Genomic DNA, 19387 nt, shown 5'->3' on the forward strand with positions numbered 1-19387 from the left:
TAATTTTAGATGATATTCGATCAAATTGAATAGAGAATATTTAACTAATAAGAACCAGTCTGCACAAACTGAACAACTTCTAAAAGATGTGGAAGAATTTCGTATGAATTTAGATTATTTAGTAGACATGAGAATTATACGTGTAGCTGAATTAAGTTTAAAAGATGAGACAGCGCTACAAAGAAATTTCTTCCATGATATTGAGTTAACCCAAGAAAGTATTAATAAAATATTTGACATATATGCACGTTTCGTCCACCCTGATAAATTTAATGCTTATCTCAGGTATCATGATGTCGTCAATACAGTGATGCAACTATTAAATCGAGAGAAATAGTCGGTTTACAACATGTGAGTATACAGTTAGCTATCCATGAACGGATTGAAATGCATAAGAGTCAAGGAGATAAATATCTACAACGTCTCATTGAATGGCAAAATGAGGTTAAAGATCAATTCCAACGCCTAAGAGTGTTAAAGCCTGAAGATTACAAAGGTACGGATAAAGAACAAATTTACAAGCAAAAATAATATTATGCAGATAAGGCCTATCAGGAATATCGATCTGTGGGCCGGCTAATCGATGAATTAGCGGTTGAAAATATCAATTTATCGCATACTGATTGCATGTGTTGAAAGCACGAACAAGTTAATATTCGAAAAAATAGCAATAGTTTCGCGTGTCGCAGAGGACTTTCTCGGGTCGTAGTTGTACGCCATTGGTGTCCTTCGTATCGTAACCTACTGCTTTCACAAGTATGAAATAGTGGATAAGGAGATTCAAGAAATTGAAAAGATTCTGTCTACAGTTCAATCCAAGTGTAAAGAAAATAATTCTCAACCGCATAGCGAACTACCCATCGCCACTCAAGTCATTACAAAAATACTATCAGCGGAGATTCTACGACAATTTTCCCAACACCACTGTGTAATAGCCAGAAATACAACAGTTGGAAGCTTAACTCGCCGACTTTTACACTATAATGAGTCCAAACGTTACTACATTAAATCGTTAAGCTTATATCCTACACTTGCAGCATGCTGGAGCATTACGGAGTGCGATTTAATCTGTAGTCGAAACAAAGCGGCAATAGATTTTCTAACGTATCGTTGCCTGAGGCCTGAAATCTAAAATTATCGTCGGAACCCCAGTTATGGTATTATTTAGCAAGGGCTTATCGAGGCCTGCAGCAGTTTGATGTTGCAGCTAAAGTGATTAATAAGGCTTTAAGTTTAGACCCATGTAATAAGGCTTTCAATAAAGAAAAATCGAGACTTATAAATATACAAAAAGTGGCCTAAATAAAAAGCGCCTATCGCAGCATGATATTTCCCAGCTTGACAAGGTAATTTATTGAAGACGCCTGGACTTATCTTCAACCAGTGCCTATAGTATCTTTAAGTATTGATGGTGGAGGTATTCGAGGAATTATTCCGGTAGTTGTTTTAAGCGAAGTGGAACTATGTACGCATCGACCCATCAGTCATATCTTTAATTTAATATCCGCGACATCAACAGGAGACATTATCGCACCCGGTCTTACCATTCCTAAATGTCGTTGGAATTGTAACCCGAAATATCAAGCCGCTGATATTTTATCGTTATATAGAGACGAATTGCATGATATATTTCGTAAAAGACCAGCATTGCATATACTTTTCAACTTTAAAAGTCATAACTATAGTGGTACACGTTTAAAAGATAAATTCGATTCCTATTTCGGTGATATTAAGTTATCTGAACCTTTAGTCGATGTTGATATACCAGCCTACAATTAAACAGAACTAGTCTTGACAATTTATTTTACACGTAGCGAGGACTTAAAGACATCCACTAAAGAATTTTAGAGTATTAGATGTCTCCTTAGCAACCACCGCCGCTCCTACCTATTTTACTTCGCATAGATCGATCAAGAATATGGAAACGAAGCTTACGAATATGATGCGAAACCATCAAAAGTCTTCATAGATGGCAAAGTTCATGCTAATAATCCGGCTGGTTATTGCTATAAATATGCTCTTGATCAAGGTATTAAGAAAGAAAATATCTACATGTCGTCATTGGGAACAGGCGATTGTGTTGATGGTATTCTTTGGCCGAAAAAAACACCAAGGTAAATTATTTTGGGCAGCGAACTGGCATCATGTACTCAATGCTCAGCAAACAACATAGGTGATCAACTTTTATTCCGTTATGGGATATCGTTGTAGGCGTTGGCAATATTGATTGGAGAATCCTGTCCAATTAGATGATATATCTGATGATAGTATCAATTTTTTGATCAAGGCTGGTCAGGAACTTATCGAAGATTTAAGATCCGATGATAATAATTCGTAGAATCGAATGATTGAACATTTAACTAAATCTTAATTAAGTTTATCATAGCACTATACAGACATGATTACTTTGTAACAACAGCTTCGTCCCTTAATCAATTGAGCTGCCAGCAAGTCTAGTATCATAGTATTAAAATATAGTTTACAATATAGAGAGGAATTGCAAGGAAGTTGGCAGCTCAGTTCTTACTCTTTATGCGAGAAAGAATAAATCTGAGATAGCCCGGTACAATGGCAAATAGGAAAATCGTGTTTCATTAATTTCTAATACCAAAGTGACTTCAACTGTTAACTTTAGTAATAAAATACGTTATCTTTTTATAATAGTTAATCATAAAAAGAAGTATATTATTACGGGAAATTCATTTAACTATTAGGATTTGTTCAGCAACCAATACAAGAAATGATAATTTTACTCAGATATATTGGCAAGATTATCTTTAGACTTTAATATCGATCCATCGCCTCTACTCTACCAACTTGGCTTTAAGATGCTAAATCATTGAAAAATTTTCTAAATCATCGTTTACAAATTTATTAACATCTTACTCCGGTATTAAATATGAATACCATTAGGTAGAAACCTAGGAAGCTTTTAGTTATTGCTCCATTTTGTCAATAATGCCGCAAACTAAATAGAATCCTAAATTTAAAGCCATTATTGCTATCTTGCAATTGGGTGATTCATATACCCCATTGCAAATGATTTTTTATAGTTAGAAGCCACAATTTTTGCATTGATAATAATATTGCTATACTCGTATAATACTTTCGTATACTTTCTTAGTAGCTTGACTTGCATTACATTCAATCTAGCTTACATAGTGTTGTAGTCAAGCCATAAATTGTTATTTCTGAGTGGTATCAGCTCAAAAGTAATTAAATTTGTCGATCCAATTTTGCGATTCTATGATGGCTTTGCTAGAATTTAGTTAATTAAATCAAGGAATTTTACGAGTTATACTATTGAAATGCTTGCAGAATAAAGTGGGTATACTATCATACATGTTTTAAGGAAGTAACAATACTAGTTTCATACTCATCTTTCGATTGCGTAGTTTAGTTGAGGAATCATTCGATCATCTTTAATGTGTGCTTACTGTAGCAATCGCTAGCAAACAATTTGAAATAAGTCGATTCTCGAGCATCATTCAGGCAGCATCCGCAGACGCCATCTTAACCAATTTTTGATAAGAATAAACAATTGTGTCAATTGTTTTGGCATGATTATCTTAGACTTTAATATCAAAATATTTATGATTTTCCCAATTTTAGAATTTATAGGTTATTGGTTAGATTACCGCAGAGGGCTGTACTCTATGCTTGTATAGTAAAATCTTGCATTTAACGTCTATGATGATATCTTTGGATAATTATGTTTACATTGGCCTAAACGAACAATGCTGTGTGATCCTTAGATTGATTTGCTGTTGGAATTAAGCCTAACCAATTATATACTATGCTGCAGTTATGACATAACAGACAACAAAAATACACTCACGTTACTACTAACGGAGCACGCTAACAGGTTTATTGTTCATTTCTTTCCAATACATTGTGTTAGACACAATTTAAATATAATATGGAAAACCAAATCAATTCCAAAAAGAATCGCACAATTAATTCTTTTGAATTTAAATGAAAATTACAGCCAGAACGATATTTAACTAAAAATAATTATTAGGAATATGAAATGTTATTAGTATTTAATTACAATTATATGAGTAAAGGTTCATAGAGTCATGCAGCTTACCGGTCAATCACACAAAATGATGAAAAGATTACTACATTGACAAACATCTATTGATTCTAATATAAGCCGTTTGTAAGAATAACGTCGCCTAAAACGACATTTTGTACTCTAATGCCATATTTCGAATCAAAGATATCTGTATTCATTAAGGAATTATTATGAGAAAACAGATAGGCATAGAATTTATAGAGCAACCATAGCGATTCATTCTAGTCTGTCTATTTATCATTCAATTTTAAGTTAAGACAACGCTATTGCGAAAGCATCACTAATACGCTCTTAGCGCTAGTTTTAGCTTGCATTATCTTCAGAAAATTGTTATATTAAATTATCACAAGAAAGCAGCTATTTCTCTTCAGTTGTACATTATTCACTATATCTTTGTCTAAAAGTGCTGTAGCACTAAGGTAAATTAAAATTGTATCATAAATCTTTTTTAATTCTTACTTTTAATATTATTACATATTTTAATGAAACTGGATGGCTCCTGGATCTTGGTCAGTTGATGCAGCAATATGCCTTAAAATATCCTTCTTAGTAATAAGACCCATTACACGCCTAAGGCAATAAGATGATATAGATCGTAATAGGTACATAGCTCAAAATAATACATTCAATCTAATACACCTACCCCTTGTGAATAACTAGAACTTTGCGTGTACCCAACATACGAAATATATCCAACACAGTATCAAAAGATGTCTCCAGGGTAACCTGTAGCGGAGTCTTCAATAAAGTTATTGGGACAATTAAAAGTCTCAATAATTTCGAAATTGCTTAATCTTCTAATTAAAGAACGGTATACTTTATCCGATAACATACCAGATCAACAATTTCTTTAAGCAGTAGTGGAGATGGATCATGTTGCGCAGGTATTTTATCGGAAAAGTACACTTTAGATTCTACGGTTATATTACTATTCGTTTCTAAGGCAAAATCTGTATTTGAAGTTAAGCATGGACAACCATCAGTAAAATTTCATCATTAATTGTAACAACGTACATATAGCATTACCGAGACGATGTTTCAAATCTTTCCTAGTAATAAAACCGATCAATTGTTGTGATTCGCTTGAATAAACAAGTGGATATCCTTGATAGGGGCATTCCTGCATTAATTCAACTGCAGACAATATCCCGTATACAGATAAAGGTTAGTTTGTATTTCTTTCGGTTTTGAAATTGATAATTCAACTCAATTACTAACGCAATGATCCAACAGTGTTTCCATTGTAATTGATAGTCACAAGTATAGTGGGTTTACTGCGAAAATAAGATATTAAAGGGTTTAGTTCTCTGCTTTTTACAAAATCGAAGTGATAAAGAATCTTGCCAAAGTAATGTACCGTGGCTGCATAATCTCCGAAGCATTGGCAGTGAATTTAACTTCTTCTTTGCTATCTAAGAACGGATATCCATTCAATCGAATGTGGCCGTCGTAGCTGTATAGAAGTTAAAGTTTCTTGTTTGTGTTGAATATGTAAGCTTTAAATAAACACACTAAAACTATGCAAATGCTATTGATAGGATACATTCCTCCCTCGACGAAAGCATCGCCAACCCATTTACTAGTCATTACAGCAAACATAATCGGAACAATATACTGCAAGCCGCCGGTCAATTCAAACATTATGACCACCAATGATACTAGTTTGCAATATCAATAGAATCATCTTCAATGTTTTGAAACTGTTCAAAAATTATCCTACTCAACCTACAGTATATTCTACTCCATACTCATAGAACAAAAAAAGTTTAAGGTTATACCTGTCATCTTAGTAACGCCACCTAGAGTTGCTGCAGCTCCAACCATTGAATAAAGGCCAGGTTGAACGCAAACACGGCCAGGATGACACGCCAATTTGAAAAAGAAAGTATCAGGATTGTAGCTATTGAGAAATATTAAATCAACTTTAAGAATATCTCAATCATTGTAAGGTGCTTAGAAACATTCAATACAGTTCTGTTAAGGTCATCTGCTTTAAGAAATTGACACTTACTAGTACCATTGCTCCATTGCCACTCCCAATATGCGACCAAAGCAAGCACCAACAGCCATGCTGGGAATAAATAATCCAGCAGGTATCTACAGTACGTTAACAATATTATATCATTTTATTACAATCAGGCTTCGCCAAAAGATGATTGCTATTGGTTGTACCTTAATACCAAAGGTAAAAATAGTGACGAAAGCTTTTAATAGCATGGCAAGAGCCAGTAACCATAATGATCGTAAGACTTGCGGTCCAGCAGGAAGAGTAGGAAAGTTTGCTCTATCATTTGTGTTAATGACATAGGTCCCATTATTGATGTAATTGCTGTCGATTAATAGGTGTAGGTACATAAGAATTGCTCAGTAATCTGGCATAGCTAATCTTGTGAAGATAGTACAGTATAATGAATGCAGCATTTGTAAACTAACCATAAAGGAGTCGAATCCGATTGATCGCACTGCTGAAATAGGTGACGTATCAAGCTGCTGGTATTTTCTCTAATTTATTCCAAAGTATGGTGGTCAAATAAGCGATTATTACATTTTAAAATATGATTCAGTAAATTATCTTTAGCAATCGCTACTTACTTTGTATAAGGATTTAAATAGCTTAAAAGCGCAGTAACAACCGTGACAACCACAACCTTGATGACAGGATAAGGCCATTAGCAAAGTTGTATGATAAACTGAAGGTAAAGAGTTATTGTAAATTCACAGAAATCGTATGTAGTATAAACCTCTGCAACTGGAAAGCGTTTCAGTGCACTATTTTTGCGAAAGTTAGACCACATAATATTAAATTTAATAAAAAATGCGCCATATAAGCCCTAGGCCATTAAATCAATTGGGGTTGTAATTAAATAGGTTAGTTTATAGAAATAGCGGCACGAAATTGACGAAACAAAATAAGCACATATACCCCAAATATTCCCAAAACGATGAAAGGAATTAGTTCAAATAAATGCCACACCATATCGTAGCTGACTTCAAACCTAACAAGGTGGCCATTACCGTAAGGATTTATATAACTTAGAACTATAGCTGCCATTAATGCAGAAAAGAATGAACGCCACATTGTTTTCAGGGGGAAGTAGTAGCTAACCTATGGTACATAGCAAATAAATTGCAGATAAGACTAGAATAGCCAATTTAAATAGAGCGTCCCTATAAGAAGATATAATTTTTCACGAGTACTTTTCACAGTACTTCTATAACGTGATTATTTATGTAACAAGGCTTACAGGTTATGAATAGTTTAAGGAATAAAATTTATGTACTACCTCTTCAAGACTAAAAAGTATCCCCCCAATTGGGGCTCCAAAAGCAACAGAAACTCCAGCAGCAGCAGCAGCAGATAATATCTAGGTTGAAAGTTTAGTTTCAATACAGAAGTGCGTTGTATATTGCCAATTAACATTATAAGATACAAATGGGCCCGAGTAGAACACTGTTAACATAACATCTCTATTTATCGCTTAGGCATTACTATAGCTGTCAAGTTCGAAAGATATAGCTGCTAATGTACATGTAATGCTTTACCTCTCGCTTTTTTACTTCATTTTGACGGTATTTTGGAAATAGACGACAAAGCATGTTGCCGCAGCAGCTTGCAACATGTACCAGTGGACCTTCTTTACCAAGGCTTAGTCCTGCGGACACAACCATCATCATAGTTAACGATTTGATCAACAGTACCCATTTACCGAGGTAACTCCTAATGACAAAACCACTAAGTATGGTTTTTATCTGCAAAATGGATTAATTAAAGAAACGAATGCATAAGAATAAATGATTTCCAACTTACAGGCTATTATTTTACTGTCACAACTATATTGACACAAAACAGTGCTAAGCAGGACTAATATGTAGCAGCAATATAGTCAATAAAGAAATAACTTTATAGTATATGAAAAAAGTCAAAAAGTAAATCTTCCGTTAACCTCGGGTATTCCACTACCACATGCGTATGGAGCTAAATCGCGAACAAGTACAGCAGCAAGAAAGCCAAGCAAGAATGAAACCAATACATAGACAAAATATTCAAATGCAAATATGGAAGCCGAAGAGGACATGATGCCAAATATTTGAGACCAACTCAACCATTCTGGACAGTCATTATCTGCAGTAGTGAGATTAGACGACCAACAACATGCTTTCTTATTTAACCAAAACCGTTGCGGACAAACGCCTGTATTAATAATCAATGATAATATTCGCTCAATTTAATCAAAGCGTAACATGGATTGAGTGTTACTTCCTTCCTTATTGCTTGGCAGTTAAATAAGTGCAATATCAACAGCAACACCCTTAAATACCAGGGTATTTACTTGTTCTCATCAGCATACTCACCTAATCGCAAATCTGTCATCCATTCGGTTCCAATATCGATTAATCCTGCACATAAGCCAGATAATATACCAACACCACTAACAATTAGCCAGCCTAGTGATTATGTATGAACCATGTCAACATTTCAGTTAAACAGATTAGATAAGCTGTAATACTTTTTTTACAGCGAAAACCTGTCAATATCTAATTATACTACTCATAGCCCCTCTGCCCATATTCAAATTTTGTTCATTCTATATAAACTGGTTGTTGCTATGAATATGAATCCATTTATCTTTGAATTTGAATTGCTATGACAAAGTAAAGCAATTGTTTCCATCAAATCAGCATTCATATTATGATCAATGATGCAGAAACTTTCTATTGCCTTTTAACATCTACTAAAGCCTATTGGTTAGCTTTGTTGGTACTGCAATGTATCGAAAGTTACAGAATTACTTTTTATCTAGTACGAATGATGGTTATTGTAAGATAAGAGTAGTAAAGTACTGTGTTGTATCAGGTTGTATCGCAATATCATCACCATTGGTCATGCAAGAGTCTATTTTGCTACGAACGTATTCCAGGTTATTTCATAGTTTTACGTCAAACCTCGTATATCAATAGGCAAAAACAGTCTATCTATTCGCAGTAATAGATAAACATGTTGGCAATGGCAAGAGATAACATAGTAATAGGAGTTTTACTGCGATGCATTTCAGTGTCCTCGATACCATAAGTTGTCAGGGGCCAATATTGCCAATGATCTATTTCGAAGTTCATATGACTAGCTAGCTTTATTTGTAAGATTACGTTTACGACTATTTATCGGCTTTATTAGTCAAGTTACGATGAATAGAACAGCTTATTGCTACTCAGTACGATCGTTGTTGCAGGATAAGAGTGAAGATCAAGTTGTATCTCAGCATAATCTCTACAGTTTGACGTACTGATATCGGCTGAATTGCACTTAAACATATGATGATAAATTGCACAGACAATTAGAATTTACTGAGATAACTTAGCGGATCGATCAATCAATGATGAATGAGAGACGTTATTTTATCCGTAGTGCAATCAAGAAGAACCCGTACTCGTACAACAGCAACATCACCCAATCAGTTATTGTAACCTACCAGACCAGGCATCATGACTGGAAACAATCCAGTTCCACCATCCTTTCTTTTCATCGAATTTGAGAGATCGATGGCGCTTAAGATACCTCGTCCTATCACGAACCCAATCAATGGTCGTAAAATCGTCGTATTCCTTTCGATTAAAACGATGATAATGTTCATAGGGATCAATATGAGCGCCACTATGACGATTGATAGCCCGATTGGTGTCTAGTATTTCTTCATCGTCTTGCATCATCTGACCAGTTTGGTTACCACTCCCATTGTGTTGTCTTGAATCCTCTTGATCGGATTGACGGCTTAATATTAAATCATCGTCATCTTGCAGGCGGTTATCGCTGTCATTGATAATCAATAACTGAGTATCATTCTCCATGATGAATACGTTGACTCGGAGTTAATTTCTGATATTGATCAATCAGTTATTTTACCAATGCTGTCGACTGGATGATGTACTCGTATTCTCGATCAATGTATCCTGAATGAATTAAGTGGGACCAATCGCCGCTAAGCCTAGACTCACTTTCTTTCGACCTTGGCTACTTGCACCTTTGCCAATCTATCTTGACTATTTCCCGCCTAGCCTGTATTCAACACTAATGGATGAAATGGCGTACTAAGTAGATTGGATTTAATCACTTACTGGATATCAACCACTGCGACCTGATTTGTTGAAGGCAATATCGAGCCATTACTTACACCAGAATTTAGGTCAAGCTTTTCCACTTTCTGACTGCTGCCTCCTGTCATTGGTCGTACAATGTACAGTGTACAGTACTGGGAACTACAGTACTAGAAAAGAAGAGAAGGACTCAACACCGGCATAAATTGGGCAGGCCGACTTTTTTGACAGTTATTTCCCTGTACGCTACGACTGTAATCGTACACGGCAGTGTGCAAAACTCACCTGGCAGCTATTTTGGAGCGGCTACACAACAATTGTACTGTAGACTGTCAGGTCTCGTAGGGTGACTCGTCTTTGGAGTAGTCTCTGACCCTGACAGTACGATGTACTGTACAATTGTACTGTGCATTGTACAGAACCGTACTGTACTTTACTGCAGTACATGTAGGTACGTCTGTCTGTCTGGTATTAGTATGAGCTTGGGTGGCTGTGCGTACTGAAAGCACGGCCAGCAACGGTACTGTACTGTACTGCTAGCATGTCGTGCTTCGGATTCCACTTGCGCTCATCATGAAAGTGACGTCACCTTGGTTGATAAAGTACTGCAGTCCGTACGGTGGAAAAGAGGCACGAACTACAATGTACAGTAGTCAAATCAACGTACTGTACACTGTAATACTACAGTATACAGTACTGTACACTATCCTTTAAACTACTGTACCGTACTGTACCATGCACTGTACAGTACGGTACCAGCGACCCTGCTGGCATGACGTGCTTCAGATTCCAATAGCACTCGTACTGTACTGATAGTGACCTTCGTTTGATTGAGGCGTAACTGTCAATTAGAGTACTGTATCCTATCCTCAAAGCCTGACATGACCACATGACCAGTTCATTATGCATCATTGAAATGACCATGCGTAGTGACTGTCCTCCTGTATGACACCGGTTAACGTCGACAATATTATTATGATTTCCAGATAGAGATTTCTCTGCTCGGCCATGGACTGCTGGATGCTAATCCATATACTGCAACAGGGATGATCGTGATTGAACTTCTATTTCATCTTTTTGTTGATCAATACTTAAGTTAGTATATCCCTAACTGGAGAGAAAGCATGGGCCGCTTTTTCCATGATACACAGTGAGTATTGAATGTGAAAACGATGAAAAATGACGTTGAATAGTGGCTGCCATGATTGCGTATGCAGCCATGATCGCGTCTATTTCCAGCACTATTCGACAATACCATGACAACACAAACAATATTTGATTGGCACTTCTACTACTGGCACCTTAAGTGTCAATAAACTTGACTAGGCCGACGGAATGGAGCACCGATGCATCATAATTACTCAGCATTAGTCTGCAGTATTCTGCATGGAAAGTGTTCTCGGTGTTAGAGGGGGAAAAAAAAGAAATTGGAAGTTTAATTACTAGTATTCTTGATAGGATGTTGTCATCCATTTAGTCGATCATAGCTAGAATAAAATGTCCTGCGAGAATGCACTTGCTACCAAGAACGAAGACGATCGTTGGCTAACGATCAGATGGAGTGGATAAAATAGGAGACTAACTATTGCAAAGACTTAAAAGATACGGTCTATATTCATTGATGCCAAGTCATGCAGTCAAGAGGAAGAATTGTTCCATTCTCAATTGACATCACCGTAGTAGTAATATCGATTCGATGGACACCAACAACATCCAATGAATACGGATGATTTCAATCTCAGAGATTTGTTGTCATGCTGAGTAGATCGAGATAGAGTATTACTTTATTGATTCGATAAACGAAGCACGAATAACAATCTTGAATAAGCAGAACGATTACAAGGAGAATAGAAATCACTTTGTACTATCCGACAATACAGGAACAACCTGTTTGCAAGATAGGGAAGATTGATTAATGGATTGATTTCAAGTTAATGAATACACTATTACTACCACGGGCTAGTAACAAAATAGTGTTGCAATCTCATCAAAAAGTTTCTTCTTGACTTGGTAAAATTCAATTCAACCTTAGCTGGCCTAATACCATTAGCATACACAAAAATCTGTTTCAACAATAAGATGGAATACAACTTCAGATAAATGCACTTCTTACATGGGTTATATTATGGAATACTTAAGGGGATCTCTACTTTCTCTATTCACTAGTAAACCTTTTACGTTATTACCTAGGCAAATGAATCAGTGAAAGATTTCTCTAATAGTCAATACTTAAAATTACATCAGCTACATTTAAAATTTGTATTGTCAACAGTAAAAGGTAGTAGTTGAGCGATTGACTCAGTGAAAGATTCCTCTAATAGTCAATACTTAAAATACAGCAGCTACATTTAAAATTTGTATTGTCAACAGTAAAAGGTAGTAGTTGAGCGATTGACTGCCATGCTACGACAATATCAATGAATACTTTTCTAAGCCTACTCATATTTTAGACTTACCTTAAATGGGTCAATTAATCTTGCCCAGCTATTTTCATGTATTCCTTAAAGTTTTCAATAAGTTTGCTTTCATCAGCCCCAATAACTGTTGCTTTCTGTCAGGGTAAAAGTTGTAGACAGTTACAGCAAGTAGGAGCACGGTTAATACGTTATCATAGCGTAAAATCTCATACATTAAATTAAACTAAGGTTAATCTTTCCGCGTGAAAAGTTATTGCTATAAGTGATCAACAGCGGAATACCTTTTCCCCTTTAATATAAAACAGGAATGTCGGCATGCTCCTGATACCACAGGTTTCGGTAGTCTCCTATTTTAGGGGAAAAATGGATCAATTTTAGCGATTAAAGCCCAATAGTGACTGGACGGAATAGCCTAAACCAACACTGTAGATTAAAAGCTATAATTTTGCCATGAAGTAGAGAAATTAGACTGCTACAATCATATTATAGATTCCTGGCAAAAACTGACCACTGCAATAAGTGTCACCTAACGATACATCTAGATTGTAGATGATCCTGTTTTTTCGCTATAACTAAAAGCTGTTTACCGTGTAGAAGCTCTATCGATATGTTGCAATAACCGTTGACATAGTTAGCAACAACGTATAACAGTAACTACCAATACTTACACTATTTTCATCAACATCGACCTTCAGAAAGACAACATTGCTATATTCTGGGTCATCACTCATTTCCTAGAAATGAACAAAGTGGGAGGGCAAAAATAAGACGAAGAAACTATTACGACTTCATGGCCTACGGTACTACAACTGAAGCAGTCATTGTAATTGAAGTAAAATTGATCTCAAAGTAAAACCTCAAACTTTGGGCTTATCTTGCGACATGGTCCACACCAGTCTGCATAAAAATCGATAACAACCAATTTGCCACCAGCGGCTGCAAGGGCGCTATCAAAATCCTCCTAGTTAAACGTTACAACAACATGGTTACGAACCATAATTCCAATATGACAAGGCTTAGCATAATGGCATATCCCACAATTTTTTCCATTACAAAAAATATCAATCCTTCCTCTTGGATATGGACAAAATTCGATGATCATTGTAGGCTACGCACTTTCAGTAAAATTAGATAATGCTACTGACAGGCTTTCATAAATTAGAAAGGTCAATTCCAAAGGTTTAATAGCGAGAAATGCGAAGATTGATATCTTACCTTGGTTTTTACAGGCTTAACCACCATCTTGTCGATCGTTGACCTAACAAATAATGCTACGAAAGATAGGCTATCGTTACCTATATCACAGCTTCTCAACGCCCAACAATAGACTGATTAGCTGTAAATCATACATTAAAAATGCGCATTAAATCAAAACTTATTTCTCCTCTATGCCAATAAGTCTATTCTTTTACTGACTTTATCATTTTTATTTAAATTACTTCTTCTCTTTGAAAGAGAGTCTGAAAAGTTTTCTCCACGCCCCTTCTCCAATGTTGCCTCAAGGTACTTCATGTTTTCTCCCCTCCATCAATTAAAAAGCATAATATGATATGGTAGCATTGATTGCTGTCTAATGCACAATTTATTATCCAATATTTAGTATTTAAATGTTGCTAATCTATCTAGTACAACATTTTGGTAGAATGTTTTCTCGTAAACGATAATGTGCAACATTATACTCTCTTTAAAACATGATTTGATATAATTAAATGCATATTTTACATATAATTAAATGCATATTTTAGATATACATAAACCGCACTCAAATGCAGCACTGGTGTAGATCGTTATATCTCCCATTGGCTTATCACCGACCTATACTTCAGGATACTTAGCTGCTGAATAAGTATTTTCCGTATAGTTTTACCGCAATACTTATGCTATGAAATCATACTAGCTACAATCAACATTTACCTTATTAAAATATACATTTCTACACAACATACTATCACTGTATTCTCGTACACATAACTACCGTAATTCACTAAATTTTATTACAATTCATGACCGTTTTCGTGGATAATGGGAACAGTATTCGATCAAAAAGGAATCAATCCAATGCATAATTATAATTATGACACACTTCAATCGCAAAATACTTTAGCATGCTGTACCTCGAACACAGTTTCGCATTTTTGAGATTAAGCTGTGTAAAAGCAATTATTGACATGTCCAGCATTATAGCTAGATCAAAATGAGTGAGTATCATTGGTGGCTTTGCAAATAACTCAATTTTCTGAAACTCATATTCCTTGTCTTTAATGTAGTCATCAGAAGATTTCTATTGATAAATTTCTGCAATGAGATTTGATGCAATAAAAATAGAATGCAAGCTAAACCGACTAGAAATGTAGTATACGGTATACGAATATTTTTCTTGAAGTGTGTTAGCAAATCTTCTCTTTGCATACGTAAGCTAATGTTATGAATTGCATATTTGCTATAAAAATAATTAAAACGATGTTGATAGGGTTAAGCCTTTTTACAATTTTGTAATATTTGTTATATATTGAAGCTGATAAATTGCTATATCACCCAGATATCAGCTATCACTGTCACTGTTTATTGTAGTATGAAGTTAATTAATCACCAGGGACTTCTCGAAATTTCAGGGAAAATAAATGAGAAATTCCTATAATTAATAAATTTGATATAACTGTATGAGTTATATCAGGATTTGTTAGACTACTGAAGCCGTACTTGATCTATGGATATGGAGAGAGATCTGTATGTTAGTAAATCAATGATGACAAGAATCAGGAATTAAATAGAATTAGAGTTCGTCATTTTCGATTCGATGTTACGATCAAATGATACGGGATATATCCCGCTGGAATTGGTTATGAGAAAAGAAATCAGTAAAGGAGCTAAATCATACAGCATACTGTATAATTGGGCCTTCAGTCGGAGTAGCTCCTGCTATTAGCCAATACAATAACATCACTCCATCTAGGTATTTACTGAACTGTGTTTACATTTACAAAAACCCTATATTAAATTTGCAACAAAGACATTTCTAAATTCCCTGACAGCAAGTAGAAAGATACTAATCATATTCGCGAGATCTGTATATGCGCGTAATTATACAATAAAGGAAATGTGACAGAAAGAGCAATCAATATGATACAACTGTTAAATAGCTAAATTTCGATATCTGTGATCAGAAGAGGAAAAGTGGTAACATTAGACAGTTTTGGACCAGTATAAACAAACGTAGCCGTAATGATGCAAATAGCAATAGTTGATATCGAGGTTAATTTAGGTAAGATTAAAATGCGACTGTATATATACTCACACAGTTTTGATCCACATATGTGCACGTCTTAAAATCTTAAAACTATATAAAGGGCTAGATATCTTACTTATAAAAAAGTCTCCGTTAAGTTCGTGTAAAGAACACTATGCAACTCCACTACCTGGTTCAATAAAAGCCTAGACCTTAAACGCTCTTATTTATCTGTTACTGGCAGTGGATATTAGAACAAGTTAATTTCCCCCACTGTAGGCCAGTGAGAGTGAAACTAAGATCAACTAGGAGTAGAGAGTACAATTTTGGTCTACTCACAAAGGCTGACTAGTGACAAAACATATACGTATATATATATAATATCACATTGAATGGAAGCAGTTTAGATTTTAAAATCTTTAGTATGAAAGATGATTGATGTGGACAACATGACCGCGTCCAGGCAAATTCAACGTGCTGGTTTCTGAAGATTAGTGATTACTTTGAATCATCAGGTAATACTAATTCATCTATCTACCTATTTGCTATTTTACTGCTTAAATTACCTCCTACGATGATTTTAAAGAAAAAGAGGAATTGGCTATCCACTGATGTAAATTTTTTCGCATAAATTAAGCGATCTGCTTAATTTAAACTATGAAGTTATCTTCTTCCCTAGCGGGGTTAATGACAATCTGCCTCAAAATTATATACTATTATCTTCTTTTCGTTATAAGTAGGATGAAATTCATATCTAAATTACGTTCGTCCTACTGTCTTTCTTCTCATGCTAAACGTTAGAGTTAGATTGAATATCTACATTCGTACTAGATCTGTTCCCTTCCTCCTTATATACAATGCATGTTTCAGCTATTCCTAAGTGATAGTATAATGTACTCATCGGGTTTTAAAGGAAATATTGCATATCAAATTTAGTAAGCGAAAACGAGCTTTAAAGTAATTTTTATGCATCGATATGATATTCACAAGACCATCGTGAAGCACTGTACTAGGTATTGTTGAATTTTGTATTTTTACTTTTATTAAAACTAAAAAAGTTACTGTTTCCACCTTCTAAGTCATTTTACGCAGTAAATTCGAGACCCGAAGCAAATGATTCAAATTCTTTTCATAGTTTAAACTTTAATTTACTGGAAAAAATGAAAATTTGCATCATTAATACTTCAAGACACTTACATAGTCTAATTAAATGTCATTTTTCATCAGTGACATTCATTTTTACATAGTTACTCTCAAAACTGATAAGTTTTCTTTGCAAAGATCGCTTCTTTCCCTTTGTGTTTTTCAATTACACTTTTAAGTTGTACTTCGTTTGCTCCAACAACTTCGTCAACCTGTACAGATAAAATTTTAATACTGACAAGTAAGATTGATGACATGAAAGGTTATATTGATGCAATCTTTTTATGTGAAATAGTTAAGGCTTTATGTCAAAGTACTCGTTATGAAATACCTTTTCTCCACTTTTGTAAAACTGAAATGTTGGCATGGCACTGATATTGCAATCTTCGGATATATCCTAATTACGGAAAATAGATTATTAACGCTGATTATACTACTATAATTAAGTCAGTCCAATAGAAATTAGATCCAGTGGCGTAGACAAAACAGATTAAATTAAGAATTACTATTACGTCGATTGCCTTGAGAAGTTTAGCAATTTCGCCCGTAATATAATAGCATATTTCGACAAGAAAATGATTAATTAACACTGAATGATAAGTAAAGATTATAGGCTATCGCTCTGTTACCCTACGATAAATCTATTTAATGTCTAAAAATTCTATTATTACAGATGTAACTATCGATGCTTACACTATTTTGATCAACATTAACCTTCAAGAATATAACATTGCTATATATCGGGACGTTGCTCAGATTCTAAATATAGGTAAATTTAGTAGAAGATGAACAGATTGACACAAATCAAATCTGTGCAGTGCAACTTTAAAAATAAATTACTCATTGTTCGTAATATGAAATCACACCAATCTTCACCTCAAATTTTGGCCCTATCATACGGCATGGACCACACCAAACTGTATAAAAATCGATCACTACTAATTTATTTTTAGATAATTGAATGTAACCGACCAATTCCTCCTAATGAATTATTAAAAAGATATAATTAAGAACAACAAATTAGTTTTAAGGCGAAAACGATCCTTCTCGTAGCTATTTTAGATAGCATAAAGTGAAATCTGTTCCTTCTATCAATACGAGTAACAAGTAGCTATATTATAGGTTATAGCCCTAGAACGATTAAATTAATACCTTGTTACGTTTATTTGTCACTAATATAATCGAAAACGACAAACTAAAAATATCAAGCAATGAATAAAACAAATGTAATCTTACCTTTGTTTCTATTGATTTTACGCCCATTTTCACGATCGTTAACTTACCAACTAATGCAGCATGAACTTTTCTTTAATCCTAGCCGTCAATATCTATAATTCAGATTGTGACATACGCTATAGTGGATAAAAATTTAAATCTGGCCTCAATTACCCGTATAGCTACGATTTTAAAAAACTCGTACAAGATTGTTTTGTTTTTCCTTAAACAGGGATTTATTCTTCTATTTTAGTTTTTTTTTATATTTCAATTACTTCCAATAAAACTAAACCTTAAAAGCGACCCCCTACCGACGATACTATTGTCGGCAGATAACGTGTCTTTCGTTCACTAAAGACTATATCGTGTATCTGAGTAAAGCCCCCTTCTTAACGTTCATTTTTGATGACATTGCTATGAAAACCTTATACTAGTTTATCAATCTTCTCCTTAATGATATAACTTTAATGGCATATCTGTAACTTAATAATCAAGAATTTCGTCCTTCTGTTAAAATCTTGACTTTTTAATTAATGGATAGAATTATTTAAGAAATCCGCAGTTTATATTATTAGAGAAATATTATGATGTCAATCGGTGGATGCATTAGCCTTAAAGATACTCTACTACATCATAGATGCATTAATGATTGCCATTAGCCATCGATTTATCGTTTGCTCTACATCAGTCTATTAAATCACTAATTTTACCAACTATCGGATACTATGTTTAACTGTGTCACAGTTATAAGCTAGGAAAGGATAATAATCATTCCTTAGCTAGTCTTTCTATTAACTAAGTACTGTCTGTACACTAATGGCCAACAATACTTCTGAGATTTAATACATTAAAATCCGAATTGTGGAAAAACTACCATATCTCTTAAATTCTCAACAACATGCAGGCTCATTTAAAAGCTATTTGCGGGCTCTTCCAAATAAATAGGTTTTCTAGTCACCAAGTATGCCATTTCATCTTATCAGCTTTTATCGATGAATTTATTTATCAAGCAAAGTTGACTGTTTCGCGTCTTACGAGGCTTTCTTTCCTTCATATTGCCTCAGAATCTCAAACATGTACCTACTGAATTACTCGTAAGGACTACAATCTATTAATAAGGTGCGTTTCTAANATTGATTTTGATTAATAAATGGAGCAACTAATACAATTTGTCATCCATAAAATATGCCAATAGTACCCACGTTAATAATCAGTACG

At 34.6% G+C, this 19387-nt stretch overlaps 4 protein-coding genes across 4 annotated transcripts; 1 reads left to right on the forward strand and 3 right to left on the reverse strand.

Annotated features, from left to right (window-relative positions):
• Positions 1-387: 387 nt before the first annotated feature.
• Positions 388-2457, forward strand: TRIADDRAFT_62224 (uncharacterized protein; the record flags this gene model as incomplete). The annotated part of the gene is made up of 4 exons (XM_002118141.1): positions 388-496; positions 1520-1755; positions 1906-2114; positions 2397-2457. 4 exons carry the CDS (start codon positions 388-390, stop codon positions 2455-2457), a joined length of 615 nt encoding a protein of 204 aa, XP_002118177.1.
• Positions 2458-4557: 2100 nt separating this feature from the next.
• TRIADDRAFT_33732 (uncharacterized protein) lies at positions 4558-9781 on the reverse strand (the record flags this gene model as incomplete). The annotated part of the gene is made up of 19 exons (XM_002118159.1): positions 4558-4648; positions 4722-4816; positions 4913-5028; positions 5105-5212; positions 5297-5352; positions 5436-5531; positions 5622-5736; positions 5857-5978; positions 6090-6175; positions 6251-6407; positions 6512-6580; positions 6671-6726; positions 6820-6909; positions 7002-7184; positions 7360-7443; positions 7622-7828; positions 8023-8270; positions 8432-8524; positions 9547-9781. The coding sequence occupies 19 exons, from the start codon at positions 9779-9781 to the stop codon at positions 4558-4560; spliced, it is 2307 nt and encodes a 768-aa protein (XP_002118195.1).
• Positions 9782-12638: 2857 nt separating this feature from the next.
• Positions 12639-13827, reverse strand: TRIADDRAFT_62226 (uncharacterized protein; the record flags this gene model as incomplete). The annotated part of the gene is made up of 5 exons (XM_002118160.1): positions 12639-12719; positions 12867-12932; positions 13254-13319; positions 13442-13546; positions 13801-13827. The coding sequence occupies 5 exons, from the start codon at positions 13825-13827 to the stop codon at positions 12639-12641; spliced, it is 345 nt and encodes a 114-aa protein (XP_002118196.1).
• Positions 13828-17064: 3237 nt separating this feature from the next.
• Positions 17065-18217, reverse strand: TRIADDRAFT_62227 (uncharacterized protein; the record flags this gene model as incomplete). Its single annotated transcript, XM_002118161.1, has 5 exons — positions 17065-17166; positions 17286-17351; positions 17648-17713; positions 17831-17935; positions 18191-18217. The coding sequence occupies 5 exons, from the start codon at positions 18215-18217 to the stop codon at positions 17065-17067; spliced, it is 366 nt and encodes a 121-aa protein (XP_002118197.1).
• Positions 18218-19387: the final 1170 nt, after the last annotated feature.

The sequence above is a fragment of the Trichoplax adhaerens genome, genomic scaffold, assembly GCF_000150275.1.
Source record: "Trichoplax adhaerens TRIADscaffold_38 genomic scaffold, whole genome shotgun sequence".
NCBI classification, from domain to species: domain Eukaryota; kingdom Metazoa; phylum Placozoa; class Uniplacotomia; order Trichoplacea; family Trichoplacidae; genus Trichoplax; species Trichoplax adhaerens.